The 17,995-nt window shown below is 40.4% G+C and overlaps 1 protein-coding gene across 5 annotated transcripts in view; it reads left to right on the top strand.

Annotated features, from left to right (window-relative positions):
* The window catches only part of lin54 (lin-54 DREAM MuvB core complex component), an 86,247-nt gene that overhangs the window by 60,102 nt on the left and 8,150 nt on the right, over window positions 1-17,995 (top strand). For all 5 annotated transcript variants that reach the window (XM_072253052.1, XM_072253047.1, XM_072253048.1 and 2 more), the window contains 4 exons: window positions 74-165; window positions 3,853-3,924; window positions 8,878-8,980; window positions 13,479-13,616. In XM_072253052.1, coding sequence (XP_072109153.1) covers window positions 74-165; window positions 3,853-3,924; window positions 8,878-8,980; window positions 13,479-13,616 — 405 coding nt within the window. The remainder of the gene's footprint in view (window positions 1-73; window positions 166-3,852; window positions 3,925-8,877; window positions 8,981-13,478; window positions 13,617-17,995) is intronic.

The raw sequence follows: 17,995 nt of genomic DNA, 5'->3' as shown, positions 1-17,995 counted from the left end.
CGGCCTGTAATAAGAAATGGGCAAGAAAACTGCCCAAATATGCAATAAGTAATTTAGTTTTTCCTTTCGTTAGTTACAACAGACCTCCTACGTTTCAATATCCAGTAACAATGGGTTTTCTGCAACATCCCACGTTCAGACTCAAGCAAAACTGCCGATCAATGGGTAAGTCATTGTATTAATTTGCAGAATTACAAAAAACTGTGTTTAAAAAAACATAGGCAGCAGAGTAACAGACTTTTTGTTCCTACAGTTAGCGTCGGTCTAGCTTTAGAGTCATGGAGAAATACAGCTCAGAAACAGGCCCCCCTGCCCAACTGGTCCATGCATCCTTTCTGCTGGTCTCAGTTGGCGCTGTTTGCCACATACACCAACAACCAACCCCCTTGGCTTCATGTACTTATCCAAATGCTCCTTAGATGTTACAATTGTGCCCACCACAGTCACTTCTTCTGGCACTTATTCAGGTACTCACAACCTCGGTGTAAATGAGTTATCTCTTGGCTCTCCTTTAAACCCGCTCCCTCTAGATTTGGACTCCCCAACCCTGGCAAAAAGACTGACTGTCCATAATATCCGTACCCCTCATGATTCCATATACTTCTGTTCATTCACCTGAGCTCCAGGGGATAAAGATCCAGCATGGTTAATCTGTCTCTATGACACAGACCTTCCAGTCCAGGCAGCATCCTCATAAATCTCTTCTGCACCTTCCTCCAGCCTGATGATCTCTTTCAGAAAAAAGGGTGACCAAAACTGTATACAATACTCCAAGTGCAGCCTCACAGATGGCTTGCATAACAATATATCCGCACTTCTAAACCTGATGCCTTGACTTATGAAGGCCAGCCATCTCTAAATGCCTATTTCATCGCCCTTTCTACTTGTGCAACTGCTTTCAGGAAATCGAACACTTGTACTCCCAAGTTCTTCTGTTCCTCAGCACCTTGCCACAGTGCCACTGTATAAGTTCTACTGTGGTTTGTCCAAAATGTATCACCTCAAACTTATGGAAGTTGAAATCTTTTTATATTCCATAACCACCTCCCTAACTGATCAAGATCTCTTTGCATTTCATCGTAACCACAACAGTGGTTGGCCTCATTAACAACGACAAGGAGACGGCATACAGAGAGGTGGTAGAGCAATTTGTAGAATGGTGTGAGCACAACAATTTGCATCTCAACATGGACAAGCCCAAAGAGATGATTGTGGACTTTAGGAGGTGCAGGCTGACCACTCCTCACTGCACATAACGGATGATCTCACTTGGTCCTCAACACTAACTCTTCACTTCCTGAGGATATAGAGGCAAACGAAGCTTTCCCCGCCCCCATTCTAACCAATTTTTATTGGAGCACCATTGAGAGTGCCCTGACCAGCTGCATCTGACTGCAAGGCTCCAGGAAGTATTGCAAGGATTGTTGAGAGGATCATCGGGGTCTCTAATCCACCCATCTGAGATATTTATCAGAAGCACTGCATACGCAGGGCCCTTAGCATTGTCAAGGATCCCTCCCATCCCACCCACAATCTCTTTGACGACCCCCCCCCCCCCGCCATTAGGCAGGAGCTACTGTATCATTAGGACAAGGACTGTTAGGATGGGAAGCAGCTTCTTCCCCCAGGCCATGAAGCTGCTGAACTCTCTGTTTCATCACTTAAGAAGCACCATTAGCATTGTACTGTTTACTTTTTAAGTTGTATCTTGTATGCAACTTGTGCTAAATGTCAATCTTCTGGAATATATTTTATTATTTGTTAAAACTAAGGGGATAATGTCAGTTAATTCAAACATATACAAATATAATAATCACTACTCATCACTTGAGTAGTCTGCTGTACAGAAAATTAATGACAGTTAAAAAAGATATTGGTGGTGGAAGACAGTAGGGAATGTTTTCACTTTTGGTCAAAAGCAAAATTTGTACCTTTTCTTTTTCAATATTTTTATTAATTTTCTACATAGGAGAATACAGAGTTCAAGAAAAAAGAAATATATCAAATACATTATACTGAATTGCACATACAAACGCCTTACTCTATATTTATACAAATTGATTAATTCATAATATTGAAATATAGTAAATTTATTATATGGAAAAAATCTAACCCACTACCAAGACCAAAGCTGATCAGTAAAGAAGAAAAAAGGAAAAGAAAATATTATTATTAGCCATCATCTGTGCTTTAACAGCAAATCAAAGGTTTTGAAAATAGTTCAAAAAGGTCCCCACAATGTTTGAAAGTCTTGGCCAGATTCAGAAATTGAACACCGAATCTTCTCTAAATTTAAACGTGACATCACATCACGCAGCCGTTAAATGTGAGTGGGCGGCACCGCATCTTTCCATTTAAGCAAGAGCGTCCTTCTGGCCATAAGAGAAATGAAAGCCAAAATGTGCAAATCAGATTTCTCCAAAATACTATCCTTTTCTCCAACAATACCAAATAAAGTGGTCAAAGGATTAGGCTTAAAATTTACTTTAAAAAGTATCGAGAAAGTTTGAAATACTTCTTTCCAATATTTTTCAAGATTTGGGCATGACCAGAACATATGAATGAGTGAAGCTTCTCCATTATCACAATAAGGAGATATCCAAATAAAAGCGAGACAACTTAGCTTCAGTCATATGGGCCCTATGGACCACTTTAAATTGTAGAAGAGAGTGGTGAGCGCATAACGAAGTGTTAACCAATTTAAAAATTTCATTCCAAGTTTCCTCAGAAATTGAAGTCTGTAAGTCTAGTTCCCAAAGATTTTTAATTTTACCTAAAGGAACACTTCTCATTCCTAGCAACATATTATAAATATTCGATATAGATCCATTATAAAAAGGTTTCAAATTAAAAATTACATCAAGTAGATTCTTATCAGGACTTTTAGGAAATGTACATATTTGGGACCGTAAAAGGTCTCTTATTTTTCTGCCTCAGTTTTCCATTGGACTTAGATTGTTTTTCATACAGCTTTTGCAGATCATCAGTTTTCTTATCCAGTATCGTTATAATCTCTTCATGCTCTTTTATCCTCTTATCATGCTCAATTAAAGTTTCTTGAATAACATCTAGTTTTGTACCTATTTGTTTAACTTCAAAGCTGATTTGTTGTGAATCGGCCGATGCTTCTTTTCTGAATTGATGAAACTCCCCAGTAAGCTTTTGCGAGTCTGTTGAAAACTTTTGAAGCAAGCCCGTAATAGGTTCTAAAGCTGCTTTGGTAGCCATAGTAAGATAATAACAGGTTTAACAGTAATATTTCAAAAGGTTGGAAGCAGAAAAGGAAGTAAGCTAGGAGCACCGGGAAAGACCTGTTACTCCATTAGAGACCAGTTCATTGCTATCTAGGTATTCGTATTTCCTCTAGCAGGATTTTGATGTAACACATAAATGTAATCCTGTAAGTGGGTTGATAGAAAGATTTGTTGACTAAAGTGCATTTGTGGACATAGTCCCTTTTCCACTTTGGGCTGAATTCAGGTTATCTGTCTGGTTCAATCACTTTTCTAATTATATTTTATAAGATTTTTACTGCATTTAGAAAATAACTTCTTGATTGAGCAGATGATTTGTTGAAAGATTAATTGGTAGTATAGCCTCCATTTTTCTGGGAGCAATTCCACGCTACTTTATAACGCAGTCAAATAGAAATTTTGGAAAGAAAAATAAGACAATAAACTTTTTGGACTAAATGAAGAGCACATTGTGACCAATAAATTATGTGTATGTTGAATTAATTCTGTTTTGTTATCTGTAATTCTGACATTTAGCAGCATGGAATTATTCAGTGCTGCTATTGATTTCCTCTTTCCATCTACTTACTTTCTCTTTCCTACTCTTCCTTTTATGCAGATCATCCACATCAGAATCAGGATCACGGCCTCGGAAACCTTGTAATTGTACAAAGTCTCAGTGCCTCAAACTGTAAGTAGGAAGTTTGCAGACCTATTACAATAAGCCAAATGTAAAAGGCTTTTTTTTAATGTTAATTTCAACCACAGTACCAGATCCCCAACTTCCGCCTTTCCCCAACCCACCTCAAACTACTGCAAAATATGTTGTAGAGCTGAATTTGCTACCTTTTTGATATATGCTAAATCCTATAATAATGCCACTGGAACCTAGTTTTATTTCCCTTCCAGATTAGCAAGAAAGGCCTTTCTCCTAAAGAATAAGTTGGTCAAAGAAGCAAAACTTGTAGAAAAAGTGCTTGAATCTTTTAGAGGTTTTTGGTTGTATTATTGACAGGCTGGGTGAGAAGAGAAGGATATTCAAGAAAGCATTTTATGAGATATTACACAGCTATGTTATGTCAGTTTGACCTCATGGCTTTGGAATAATATATTGGCAGAAATTTGAGGATTGGTTATGGGAAGGACATTGATATCTTCATTGATAAAATGAAGGTGTAACTGATAGAGTGCCACAAAGAGTGCTGCTTGGATCTCAACGATGTAGATCAATATATTATAAGCAGGGACAAAATTTGACAATACAAAGCTAGGTTTAAAAATGCGCTGTAGGTAGGGCATAAAAAGTTGTAGAATGAGTGTTACTTGGGGAAGTGTTCACCTGTGAGACAAATAAATGTTGCTATTCATAAGTAGTGATTGCTTACATTTTGGACAGCAAATATTGTGTTAGGCTCCAGTATCAGAGGTTTGGAGTATGAGAATAAAGATGTCTTGCTGTATCTTACAGATGATTCTTGAGACCAGACTTTGTTTAGATGGGGAAATTAGTTCTGTTGCCTGCAATTCCTATGTCAGTTGGGTATTTTGAGATGCTTTGTAATAAGGCTTGTTTGAAGAAAACCCTGCCCAATTACCATCAGTATATAACCTGTACTACCAGAGATACAAACACAGTAGATCACTGTGTCTGGACCTGTTATACTAAGGTGGGGATATCTTACTGTTCATGCCCAGGCTGCAATTCAGTAAATTGGATCAGTTGGCTGTCCTTCTCTTAACTGCATATAGGTAGAACCTAAAGAGCAAAGCTCCAGAGATTAGGACCAAAAGAGATGGTCGTGGGAGGCAGAGGAATGGCTATGGGATTGTTTCGAATCGGTGGACTGGGCCGTGTTTATGACTCATCTGGGGATCTGAATGAATACACCATGGTTGTCATGGACTTTATTAAAGCAGCTGTAGACAGTGTGTCTCCACAAAAGTCTTCAAGTTTGGTGACAAAGAAAGTTACGAGATGTCCAGGTACTATCTCCAGAAAGCCACCTCATGAATGAAATGGCAATTCCAGACTAAACTTGAACCAACGCAGGATGCTCAACTGTTGTGGCAGGGCTTGAATACTGTCGTCTCTTATAAAGTTAAATCAAGTGACATAAGCGACAACAGGGCTTCACTTCCAGATGAGGTCAATGTCTTCTATGCTCGATTTGTCCGTCAAAACATGGAGAAACCATCACAAGCTCCCACAGCCCCCAGTGATCCTGTGTTTTCAGTCTGTAAGGTCAACTTACAAGCAGCCTTCAGGAATGTGAATCCACGAAAAGCATCTGGCCAAGTACTAAAGATTTGTACTGATCAACTGGCTACAGTGTTCACTGAGATCTTTAGCCTCTCACTTTAGCAGTCTGAGGTACCTACCTGCTTCAAGCAGGTTTCAATTAGACTGGTGTCTAAGAAGAACGTGGCGGACTGCCTGAATGACTATCGTTCAGTAGCACTTACATCCACAGTGAAGAAGAAGTGTTTTGAGAGGATGGTGATGAAGCATGTCAACTCCTGTCTGAGAAGTGACTTTGATGCACTCTAATTTGCTAACGGAGTAAGAGATCCACAGCAGATGCTATCTCATTGGCTCTTCACTCAACCCTGAACATCTGGACAGCAAAAATGCATACATCAGCATGCTCCTTATCAAATACAGCTCGGCATTTAACACCATCATCTCCTCAAAACTAATCAATAAGCTTCAAGGTCTTGGCATCAATACCTCCTTGTGCAATTGGATCCTCAAGTTTCCTCACTTGCAGACTCCAGTCAGTTCAGATTGGCAACAACGTCTTCTTCACGATCTCCATCAGCACAGGTGCACTACAAGGCTGTGTGCTTCGCCCCCTGTTCTACTCACTTTACACGAATGACTGTGTGGCTGAGCACAATTCCAATGCCACATTCAAGTTTGCTGACGACACCGTATCAAAGGTGGGGATAAATCAGCATATAGGAAGGAGATTGAAAATCTGGCTGAGTGGTGCCTTAACCACAAAGTCAGCAACACCAAGGAGTTAATTATTGATTTCACAAGGAGGAAGCCAGAGGTCCATAAGCCAATCCTCATTTGGAGATTAGAGGTGGGGAGGGTCAGCAACTTCAAATTCTTCAATGTTATTATTTCGGAACACCTGTCCTGGGCCCAGCACGCAAGTACAATTATGGAGGAAGCACGGCAGCGCCTGTACTTCCTTGGAAACTTGCGAAGATTTGGCAAGACATCTAAAACTGTGATAAACTTCCATGAATGTGCGGTGGAGAGTATATTGACTGGCTGCCTCACAGCCTGGTATGGAAACACCAATGCCCTTGAATGAAAATCCTACAAAAAGTGGTGGATATGGCCCAGTCTATCATGGGTACAGCCATCCCCACCATGAGCACATCAACATGAAACATCACAGACTCCCACCACATAGGACATGCTGCTTTTTTTGCTGCTAACATCAGGAAGAAGAAACAAGAGCCTCAGGCCTCACAACATCACGTTCAGGAAGCGTTATTGCCCCTCAACAATCAGGCATTTGAACCATCATTGAAATGTTCTCACAACCTGTGGACTTACTTTCAAGAACTCTTCATCTTATGTTCTCGATATTTATTTATTATTAATATTTCTTTTTGGTATTTAAGCATTTCTCTTTTGCGCACTGTTTGAACGCCCAAGTTGCAGCGGTCTTTCAGTGATTCTATAATGGATTTATTGAGTAAGCCCACAAGAAAATGAATTTCAGGGTTGTATATGGTGACATAAATTTGATAATAAATTTATTTTGATTTATTTTTGTTAACACAAATGACACATTTCACAGTGTTTTTGATGTACATGTGATCATCAAATCTGAGAAGGTGATTGCAGCTACAAATTTTTGGTGGTAAATGCCTATTTGAAAAGGCAAGAATCATCTTAACATGTTGAATACGTAAACCAGTACTCAGCATTAGATTTCAACATCCTCTATCCTGCCACCAGGAAGGCATCGTTTTCCATTAGAAGAAGAAATGATTGGGAGTCGTTATGTTTGAGCAACACAATGAATTATAAAGGGAAGGATTATAGCTAATGTAGTTTAGTTGGGTTTTCAGGGGCTGGAAAAGAAATTAAAATGCATGTACTCAAAAGATGGTAATCTTTGAATTGCTCACAATGTCATGGTCCAATAAAAGTGGAAATGGGAATATAAGGTATGTTAATGCATGCCTAGAGTCAAGGTACTAAAGGAAGTACTTTTTTGTGTACGTGAACCAGTTTTGGGTATGCAAGAACCTAATCAAGATGGATGGGTTCCTAGCAACAGGACTGCAATCAGTAATCTTGTAGAAGATACTTTGCTTTTGGGAACCATTTAAACTGAATTGGTTGAAGTGGGAAGAAGTAAGATGCAATGGACTGGGAGAGTTAAATGATACGGGAGCAGATAATGATAATTAAGACACAACAAGAAGGGTGAGTTTTGAATACATGGGAAGAAATTACATTGGTTCAAACACTGGAAAGATTGGAAAAACAGAACTTTTTTTTTAAATGGTGAGAGATTACTGCTGATTAGAGATCAGTCACGGTCTTGCTGAACAGCAGAGCAAGAACAAGGCACTGAATCACCACTACATCTTCCATTTATTATGCTCTGATTAAATTGGATTTGGTGAAGATTGACTAGACCACTTGTGTTTTGTTTTCAGACTACACATTTGTTGCATATTGTTACAGAACAATTGAAGCCAGATTAATTGTTGTAACTTACAGTTTTGTTTTTTTATTTGATACTTTTATGTACTTGTATTAAATGGAAGGGACTAATAGTACTACAGTAGTCTGTACCTGGGATGTGAGGCTGTCCATTCAAGTGGTTCTATTTCTTGGTTTTCAGAAGAATGACGGATGGCCTTATTCAAACAGGTGTAAGTGGCTTGATAATGTGGATGTGAAGATGTTTTCACTAGTGGGAAAGCCTCAAACAAAGGGATATAGATACAAATTAAAGGGCCAGTCATTTAAAGCTGAGGTGCATAGAAATCTCTTCTCTCAGAGAATAGTGTATCTGTGAACATCTCTGTTCAGAGCGTCGTGGAGGCAAATTGTTAGAATTTCTCAAGGTGGAGTTAGATGATTGCGTGAAAGATTGAGGAATTGAAGGCTCTGGGAAACTGGTGCAAAAGAAGTAGAGGCTAGTATAGCAGCCATGATTGCACTGAAATGGCAGGACAGGTTTGAAAGGCACAGTCGTCCACTGCTCTTATTGTGTTCTTGTATTTGACAGCTGGGTATAATCCTCTCACATGTAGAGTACTGCTAGCATCTTCATTTTGGTGATCCCTGACCCTGCTCTCCCACTGCTAAGACACAAATGGTTCATGTGATCTGTCAACTGGCAATTAAGCCTGTCATTTGCACTCCATACAAGCAACTGCACAATGATGTGCCTTCTTAGACCGGTCTGGAATGGATGACAGCTCCCTGGTTGTATCTCTAATATATTTTACAGTGATACGATCATATAGATAAAAGTTGGAATCTTTGTGTTATCTAAGAATGGTGCACAATCTGAGGGGGTAATTGTCATTTATTTTATTTATGTGAAATCTTTCTGTTTAATGTAAATCATCTAAAATCAATAAATATTTATTCATTTAGATACTGTGATTGCTTTGCAAATGGAGAATTTTGCAATAGTTGCAATTGTACCAACTGTTTTAATAATCTGGATCACGAAGCTGAGCGGCTGAAAGCAATAAAGGTGAGTGAGATTCCTTGTGTGTCTCTAATGTAAGGGTGTAATTTGTGTAAAGTGTTCAGAGCACTACAGGGAATGATAATTTCCATCATTAACCTGTTTTCACCAGGCTCACCTACTCAACATCACCGATTTTAGAATATATTACAGCCTTCAAAACTTCATTATTCCTGCCACCTCCCTCAACACTGAGAAACTTGGGCAAAGATGCCTGCCTATGTAACAGATTTCATGAGGATTGAGCTTGCTTGCAACTTTCCAAAAGAGTGCACATGAAAGTAGGCTGCGTGGAGTGCACAAAACTTTGAATTTTCCCTCAGCAAAGTGCCAGTTCCTTCAGAAAATGCAGATTTCAGTTGTGAAGTACACAGCAGAGGAGTGCAAATGGATAAATGTGCTACTGTGATAAGCTTATTTCTTGGCTGTTGAGTCATTTTGCTTTTGGAATTCTCATCATTGAGCTTTGGATATTTATCAATAAAATGCCTGAGGCAGCTTAACGATAATGTATGCTTATTGATTGTCTTCCTGTTCTTCACACAGGATTTTGAAAGCTTACAAGAATACTCAAACATGTTATCTGTTATGTTATGATGTCAGTTACAAGTGGCTCTTTAATCCATGAGAATAGTTTGCTATTTTCCTGAACATTAACTGCAAGTTTATTTGGCTATTTGTGACCTAATTGGAACATTGTCGTCACCTACCTTTAAGAGATAGTTCCCTCACATACATAGCTTACATTTGGAATCCTCTGCAGAACCATTGTCCTAATCTGGCACCCTTGGGAATGCAAGTTTATTTGATTTTAAAGAAGTAAAAACAAAGTTGGAGAAATTATGTGGATGTTCTTCCTGCTGTCCTCTTCCAGCATTTTGAACTGGCTCTAATTTTGTTCCAGTCGTAGAAATTACATAGATGAACATACTACTGTAAATGGAACAACTAAGCGAGAGAATTGTGTAGATACATAGGCAGCCATCATTCCCAGGGAATCATGGGTTTGTGCCTCTGGTGGACGGTGTCCTCTCCAGGGCGCAAGCCTGGGCAGGAAGATTTGAAGAACCGGCTGTTGCCCATGCAGTGGGTTCCCCCTCTCCATGTCACTGATGTAGTCCAAGGGAAGGGCAAGCGCCGATACAGCTTGGCATCAGTGTTGTCACAGAGGTTGCCAGAGTGAAGTTGTAAACAACATCAAACTGCCTTAGGGACCCCGGCTCTGGATTTCTTCCTTGGGGTTTACTCCCGAAGCCTTTCCCATGGGTGGGTATGGCCGCAAGGCAGTGGAGGTTTAAAATCAGAGTTTTCCTTCTCCTAGGCGGGCTGCTGTCCAAGACTGAAAAGCCCCACCTACCTGAAGCAACTGGTTTTGAGGTGCCAGTGGTCCACCTTTGCCCCTTCTCGTCACTAGAAACAGTTCCGCTGGGCCTAGCAGCTAAGCCATACATGAAGGCCAAGAGTTGGACTTGGTTGTCATAGGCAGTTAGAAACACATGCCTTTTGGAGCACTTTATGGAAGAGAATTAGCAGCTGGATAACCCTCCAACAATGTATGATATGGACAACAGGATTTTAGGCCATGAACCTTTATTAGGCACAAAATGATTACATGGCAACTTCTTTCAGAAAGGAATAATTAATTTCTCTTAAACTGTGATTGTCATATTCGTGTGGTCTTAGTAAATTCTTTGTAAAGATTAATGGTATTGTGCATTAAAATTATCTCTATAATCAGAAGGCCTGGATTGATGGCTCAGACAAGGAAATTTGCTTCCCATCTTTGAACCTTGACAATATGATTATAGTATCTTTTTAAAATTTAAAACCGAAAATAAAAATATAGTTGAAAAGGAAGCATTTGACTCTTGTGCAGCACCTGTGTTCTGTCTGTGACGGCAATCTCGAGCTTCCAGTTATGTTGTTTTAATATATCTTCCCACTCACACACCAACCTGTCTGTAAGCAGCCGTCTCTATTGCTATGGAGATGCCAAATGCAAATTGGATGACCATCAGTTTGTAATTTCTGTTAGGGTAGATTATGACCCAATGGTATGAACAATAGGTTTTCAATATTAGGTAAAGCACACTCTCAAAGAGTTTTTCTTTCACACACACTCACCTTTCACTATATTTCTTTTCCCTTTATTGCATCCAGTGCTCCTGCTGTAGCCTACTCAGTGAGACCAGACTGAGAAGTAGCTGTTCTCTGTCTGCGGTGACCATCCTGAGCCCCTGATTTTATGCCATTTTAACTTCATTCCCATTCCCGTTCCAAACTGACCTCTTCTTGGCCTTTTCCACTGCCAGGATATGGGCCATTGCAAATTAGAGAAGCAAATCCCTACATTTCACCAGGGTAGTCTGCGGCCCATTGAATTTTTCCAGTATCAACTAATTCCTGTCTCCCGTGTTTTGTTATTTTTTCTGCTCCACCCACACCCCGATCCATTTCCAGTCCTCCCTTTTATTTCCTCTTTTTCCACCGATCTACTATCCACGCATTTTTCCCATTGGATCCCCTGCCTCTTCCTCCCTTCTAGTTCCATTTGCTTTTCACCTTTCTCCTATGGTTCCAATCATTATCTTCCATGCTTGTCCGATTCCAATACAGATAATCTTTGTATTCCCACTTATCATCCTCCTAGCTGTCTTCACGTTTTAGCATTCCTAACCCCCTTACCCTCCCAAGCTGCTTCTGTCTGTTTCTTTTTGTCTGCACCATTTATCATTCACCTGTTTCTGTTTCCCAACTCCTTCCCTACCTGGTTCTATGTGACCGTCATCCTTCACTCCTCCTTGCTCAACCTGTCACCTACTGACCAGCCTCATTACTTCCCCTCAAGCAACACACATCAAAGTTGCTGGTGAACGCAGCAGGCCAGGCAGCATCTCTAGGAAGAGGTGCAGTCGACGTTTCAGGCCGAGACCCTTCATCAGGATCCTTGGTCTCGGCCTGAAACGTCGACTGCACCTCTTCCTAGAGATGCTGCCTGGCCTGCTGCGTTCACCAGCAACTTTGATGTGTGTTGCTTGAATTGCCAGCATCTGCAGAATTCCTGTTGTTTGCGTTGTTCATTACTTCCCCTCTCTTCTTTGTACTGGTTTAATTCCCTCTGCACACTCAGTACTAATACATAGTTTCAAACCGCAACATCAGTGATACCTTTTGCCCTCACAGACGCTGCTCAACCGCTGAGCTGCTCCAGAAGATTGCTATTCCGGATTCAAGCATCTACAGCCTGGGTCTCATTTCTTCTCCCTCCGTTCAACTTCCCAATCCCTTCCCACTTACATATCTGCACCTCGTTTCATCTGCCCATCATTTCGTCCTCCACAGTCCCCACAAAGCTCTCATCTGGATCTCCAGCCTCAGTCCTGCCCTCCATTGCACTGTGGTATACTGGCTGTCTCTCTTTTTCTTCTCAGTCCTGATACATGATCTTGACACTAAATGTCAGCATTGATCTTTTGCTTCCACAGTTGATACTTGACCTTCTGAGTTCTTCCAGCATTCTGTTTTTTCTTTCCTCTTTCTCTCTCTTCCATTTGTGTCTCTTTTGTCGACAAGGAAGTTAGTTAGTTGTCTTAGAAAATAATTTATTCATTGTTCTTTGTAGACGGAGCTCTGATATTTGTGGCTTTGGTCTCTTAAAGACGTGATTTATCTCTTCATTCCTTATGAAGTTATCAAACAAGCAATTTTTGCTATATTGTTGTTTCTTCCTTCACATTGGGCAGGAACCTTGCTGTTTCATTCGCACTTCTGTCATTTTGTACGAGGCCGAGTTGCTAGTTCGATGCTCAACCCAGCATGGACGGAAAGCATGCAGGGAGCCGGCCGGATGCAAACCCAAGACCACTGGCCTCGAAGTCCGGTGCGGATGCCACTACACCACCAGCTAATTTGGCTATGTAAACAACCAAAAATGGATAACTAAAGATTGAAAGCCTGTATTAACTGACAATTGAAATATTGAAATCGCTGAAAAAATCTGAAATGCTGAGAACATCTGCAAAGAGAGAAATGGAGTTTACAGCATGATAAACTATCTTTGATCTAACAATGAACTTTGTTTCTTCATTAACAGATACTGCCTGACCTGCTGAGTGTTTCCAGCATTTTTATTTTTGATTATAGCTGCCATTCTCACCAGATGTGGCAGCACCAATTGATTTATGGTTTCATGCCTTCTGAAATATTTTCTTTCTCAACCTTTTATTTAAACTGAGCATTAACATGAATAAAACCTGTAGACAAATATCAATCTTGAAATCAATTTGTCTCTTAGTTCTTGGAGATAATTAGGATTTTAAAATCTGAATGCTTGCCTGTGATGCCAATTCGCTACAAGAGGACTCTTGAGTAGTTTTCTCTACCATTAGTGTATAGTAGCTTTGATTGGAAAACATAGCAAGAAGGAAAAAGATGCTGCAGCTCTTCATAGCCATTTGGCATTCTGTTATATCTAAATATCCTAAGTCTTGTTGTTCATTTCCAGGCATGTCTTGACAGAAATCCAGAAGCATTTAAGCCAAAGATAGGAAAAGGCAAAGAAGGCGAATCTGATAGAAGACATAGTAAAGGCTGTAACTGCAAGAGGTCAGGATGTTTGAAAAATTATTGTGAATGCTATGAGGTAAGAATAGTTGAATGGGATTTTGTTTCTGGTTCTTATCACTTTACAATCCATTTAAAATGTGTTATTTAGTTGGCTTCTAAAAGGAAGCAAGATCTTTCAAATTTCATTTTTTGCAATGACCATTTACAACTTTGGAGGTGGCACAGTAGCATAGGGGTTAGCATAATTCTATTACAGCACCAGCGATCCAGGTTCAATTCGCCGGTCTGTAAGGAGTTTGTACATTCTCCCCTTGACAGCCTGGGTTTCCTCCAGGTGCTCTGGTTTCCTCCCACATTCCAGAGGTGTATAGGTTAGTAGGTTCACTGGTCACTTGGGTGTAATTGGACAGCACGGGCTCAGTGGGCTAGAAGGGCCTGTTACAATGCTGTACTTTAAATTTAAAAAACTGACCTTCCCAAATTTATTTCTGTTCTTTCCTGATTTTATTGACCCTTGATTGATTCTGATAGCTCAATTACTTATTCCTGTGAGTTTAATGTTATTGTGAGAAACTTCCAAGTAACCTTACCCACTTCCTGATCCACCCAGGGTCCTCCCTCCTGCGTCCATCCACCTGCTACCTATACATTTCACTCATTCCCCCATCTGATTCCATCTGACATGCACCTCTACTCTGATGGTTTCCATTACCACTTTCCTTTCTTATTAAATTCAAACACCAGTAGGATTTGTCTTCCTGCCAATAGCCCTCCTAGCTGTCGTCGCTGCCTTTCCCATTCTCACTAAATATAACTCTTTGTACTTTGCTTGCTTTTAGCTATCATCCACTTACCTGTCTCCCAACTCCACCCTGCTCAGTCTACCTATCATCTACTGATACTGTCTCGGTTCCAAATGATTAATTCCAGTTTTCCAAGGTTAATACTGAAACACCAGACTGATTATCGTCATACCTCTGCTACACTGCATTCAATGTTTGTCTTCCCAAATGATAATTAATCCATCAATGAATAACGATTTTAACTTTCATGGTGATTTTTATATAAAGTCTCATGGAAAGGTGTAATAATAACAAGGTTGTCGTGGTGGGAGATTTTAATTTCCCAAATATCGATTGGCATATCCCTAGAGAAAGGGGTTTAGATGGGGTGGAGTTTGTTAGGTGTGTTCAAGAAGGTTTCTTGATACAATATGTAGATAAGCCTACAAGAGGAGAGGCTGTACTTGATCTGGTATTGGGAAATGTCAGGTGTCAGATCTCTCAGTGGGAGAGCATTTTGGAGATAGTGATCATAATTCTATCTCCTTTACAATAGCATTGGAGAGGGATAGGAACAGACAAGTTAGGAAAGCGTTTAATTGGAGTAAGAGGAAATATGAAGCCATCAGGCAGGAACTTGGAAGCAGAAATTGGGAACAGATGTTCTCAGGGAAATGTACGGCAGAAATGTGGCAAATGTTCAGAGGATATTTGCGTGGAATTCTGTGTAGATACGTTCCAATGAGACAGGGAAAGGATGATAGGGTACAGGAACCATGGTGTACAAAGGCTGTTGTAAATCCAGTCTTGAAGAAAACAAGAACTTATGAAAGGTTCAGAAAACTAGGTAATGATAGAGATCTAGAAGATTATAAGGCTAGCAGGAAGGAGCTTAAGAATGAAATTAGGAGAGCCAGAAGGGGCCATGAAAAGGCCTTGGCAGACAGAATTACGGAAAACCCCAAGGCATTCTACAAGAATGTGAAGAGCAAGAGGATAAGACGTGAGAGAATAGCGCCAATCAAGTGTGACAGTGGAAAAGTGTGTTTGGAACCAGAGGAGATAGCAGATGTACCTAATGAGTATCTTGCTTCAGTATTCACTACGGAAAAGGATCTTAGCGATTGTAGGGATGACTTACAGCGGACTGAAAAGCTTGAGCATGGCTATTATGGGAGGCAAGGGAGGAGATTGCTCAGCATCTGGCAATGACCTTTGCATCATCAGTGGGGACAGGAGAGGTTCCGGAGGATTGGAGGGTTGCAGATTTTGTTCCATTATTCAAGAAAGGGAGTAGAGATAGCCCAAGAAATTATAGACCAGTGAGTCTTACTTCAGTGGTTGGTAAGTTGATGGAGAAGATCCTGAGAGGCAGGACTTATGAGCATTTGGAGAGGCATAATATGATTAGGAATAGTCAGTATGGCTTTGTGAAAGGTAGGTCATGTCTTAAGAGCTTGATTGAATTTTTTGAGGATGTACCCAACCCATTGATGAAGGTAGAGCAGTAGATGTAGTGTATATGGATTTCAGTAAGACATTTGACAAGGTACCCCATGCAAGGCTTATTGAAAAAGTGAGGAGGCATAGGATCTAAGGGGACATTGCTTTGTGGATCCAGAACTGGCTCACCCACAAAAGGCAAAGAGTGGTCATATTCTGCATGGAGGTCGGTCACCAGTGGTGTGCCTTGGGAATCTGTTCTGGGACCCCTACTCTTCGTGATTTTTATAAAGGACCTGGATAAAGAAGTGGAGGGATGGGTTAGTAAATTTGCTGATGACACAAAGGTTGGAGGTGTTGTGGATAGTGTGGAGGGCTGTCAGAGGTTACTAACACGGGACATTGATTGGATGCAAAACTGGGCTGAGAAGTGGCAGATGGAGTTCAACCCAGATAAGTGTAGGGTGGTTCATTTTGGTAGGTCAAATATGATGGCAGAATATAGTGTTAACGGTAAGACTCTTGGCAGTGTGGAGGATCAGAGGGATCTTGGGGTCCGAGTCCACAGGACACTCAAAGCTGCTGCGCAGGTTGACTCTGTGGTTAAAAAAGCATACGGTGCATTGGCCTTCATCAATTGTCGGATTGAGTTTAAGAGCTGAGAGGTAATGTTGCAGCTATATCGGACCCTGGTCAGACCCCACTTGGAGTACTGTGCTCAGTTCTGGTCACTTCACTATGTGAAGGATGTGGAAACCATAGAAAGGGTGCAGAGGAGATTTACAAGGATGTTACCTGGATTGGGGAGCATGCCTTATGAGAATAGGTTGAGTGAATTCGGCCTTTTCTCCTTGGAGCGACAGAGGATGAGAGGTGACCTGACAGAGGCGTATAAGATGATGAGAGGCATTGATCGTGTGGATAGTCAGAGACTTTTTCCCAGGGCTGAAATGGCTAGCACAAGAGGATACAGTTTTAAGGTGCTTGTAAGTAGGTACAGAGGAGATGTCAGGGGTAAGTTTTTTTACGCAGAGAGTGGTGAGTGCGTGGAATGGGCTGCCGGCGATGGTGGTGGAGGCAGATACAATAGGGTCTTTTAAGGTACATGGAGTTTAGAAAAATAGAGGGCTATAGGTAAGCCTAGGTCATTTCTAAGGTAAGGCTATGTTTGGTGCAGCTTTGTGGGCTGAAGGGCCTGTATTGTGCTGTAGGTTTTCTATGTTTCTAACTCCAAAAAAAAGCTTTATCAAAAACGAGCTTTGGATTTGTAGTAGAGAAGGTCAAAAATGGTATTATCCATTGAGAGATATAGGGGTCAGAGGATCAGTATAAATAATACATGAACAGTTTGTATGGACATCTATAAAAAGAACCAGGCAATAACATCATAAGAGGGATCAAATAGAAGCCTGTAAAGAAAGAGTAAAGGAATAACATTTCAAAAATTATTGGTGGATGTGTTGAGGGTGGATATTGATTTGAGAATTGCTGAAATTCTTGAAAGAGTGCTAGACAAGATTTTAAGGTTGTGAGGAGTGCACAAAGTGGGCACAATTGTGAACCAAAACAATTGTTAACTCTTATGTGCTGCAGAGTATTTGATCCTTTAAGAATAGATTCAGAGAATCTTGTATTTTATAAAGAAGGAATCAATGAATACAGTGTCATATTTCTATTTATTCCACGTGTCTGCTGTGTTATGAAAAAATATTTTGAACTTAGGATACTTTAAAGTTAAACCTGTTTGTAGCTCAAATTAGGGTGCCTTTATCTTGCCTCTTGCTGCTTTGAAAACTTGAATTTGGCCCCTTAATCTTTCATCCAGATAAATGATGCATTTAACATCAAGAGCATAAATAATTCTGGAGCTCTTCCCTAGCTTGACTATTTTTCTCTTTCACGAATGGAAAGGAAATTTTTGAGGTATGTACCAGGTTGTCAGTCCCCTACTGCCAGTGATTCTTCTTGAGTGTAGGTCCAAGAGATCAACCTCAATCATATCTTACATGACAAACATTCAGACAAACTCCTGATTACATTTTACACTCGTAAGCGATATACATGTGATATAAATCCCTACAAATGTGTGAATTTTAAAAATATTTCCTCTTTCAGACTAAATATTGGTGAAGGAGAGTGTTTAATTAATTTGGAGTCTATGTGGTCTTAACCTTTGCAAAATTTGTGTTAAATCTTCACAGTGACAGAAATGAAAAGTCAGTGGTGGCAT

Source organism: Mobula birostris, chromosome 3 (genome assembly GCF_030028105.1).
Source record: "Mobula birostris isolate sMobBir1 chromosome 3, sMobBir1.hap1, whole genome shotgun sequence".
Classification (NCBI taxonomy): Eukaryota; Metazoa; Chordata; class Chondrichthyes; order Myliobatiformes; family Myliobatidae; genus Mobula; species Mobula birostris.
This window is presented reverse-complemented; position numbering and strand designations above follow the sequence as displayed.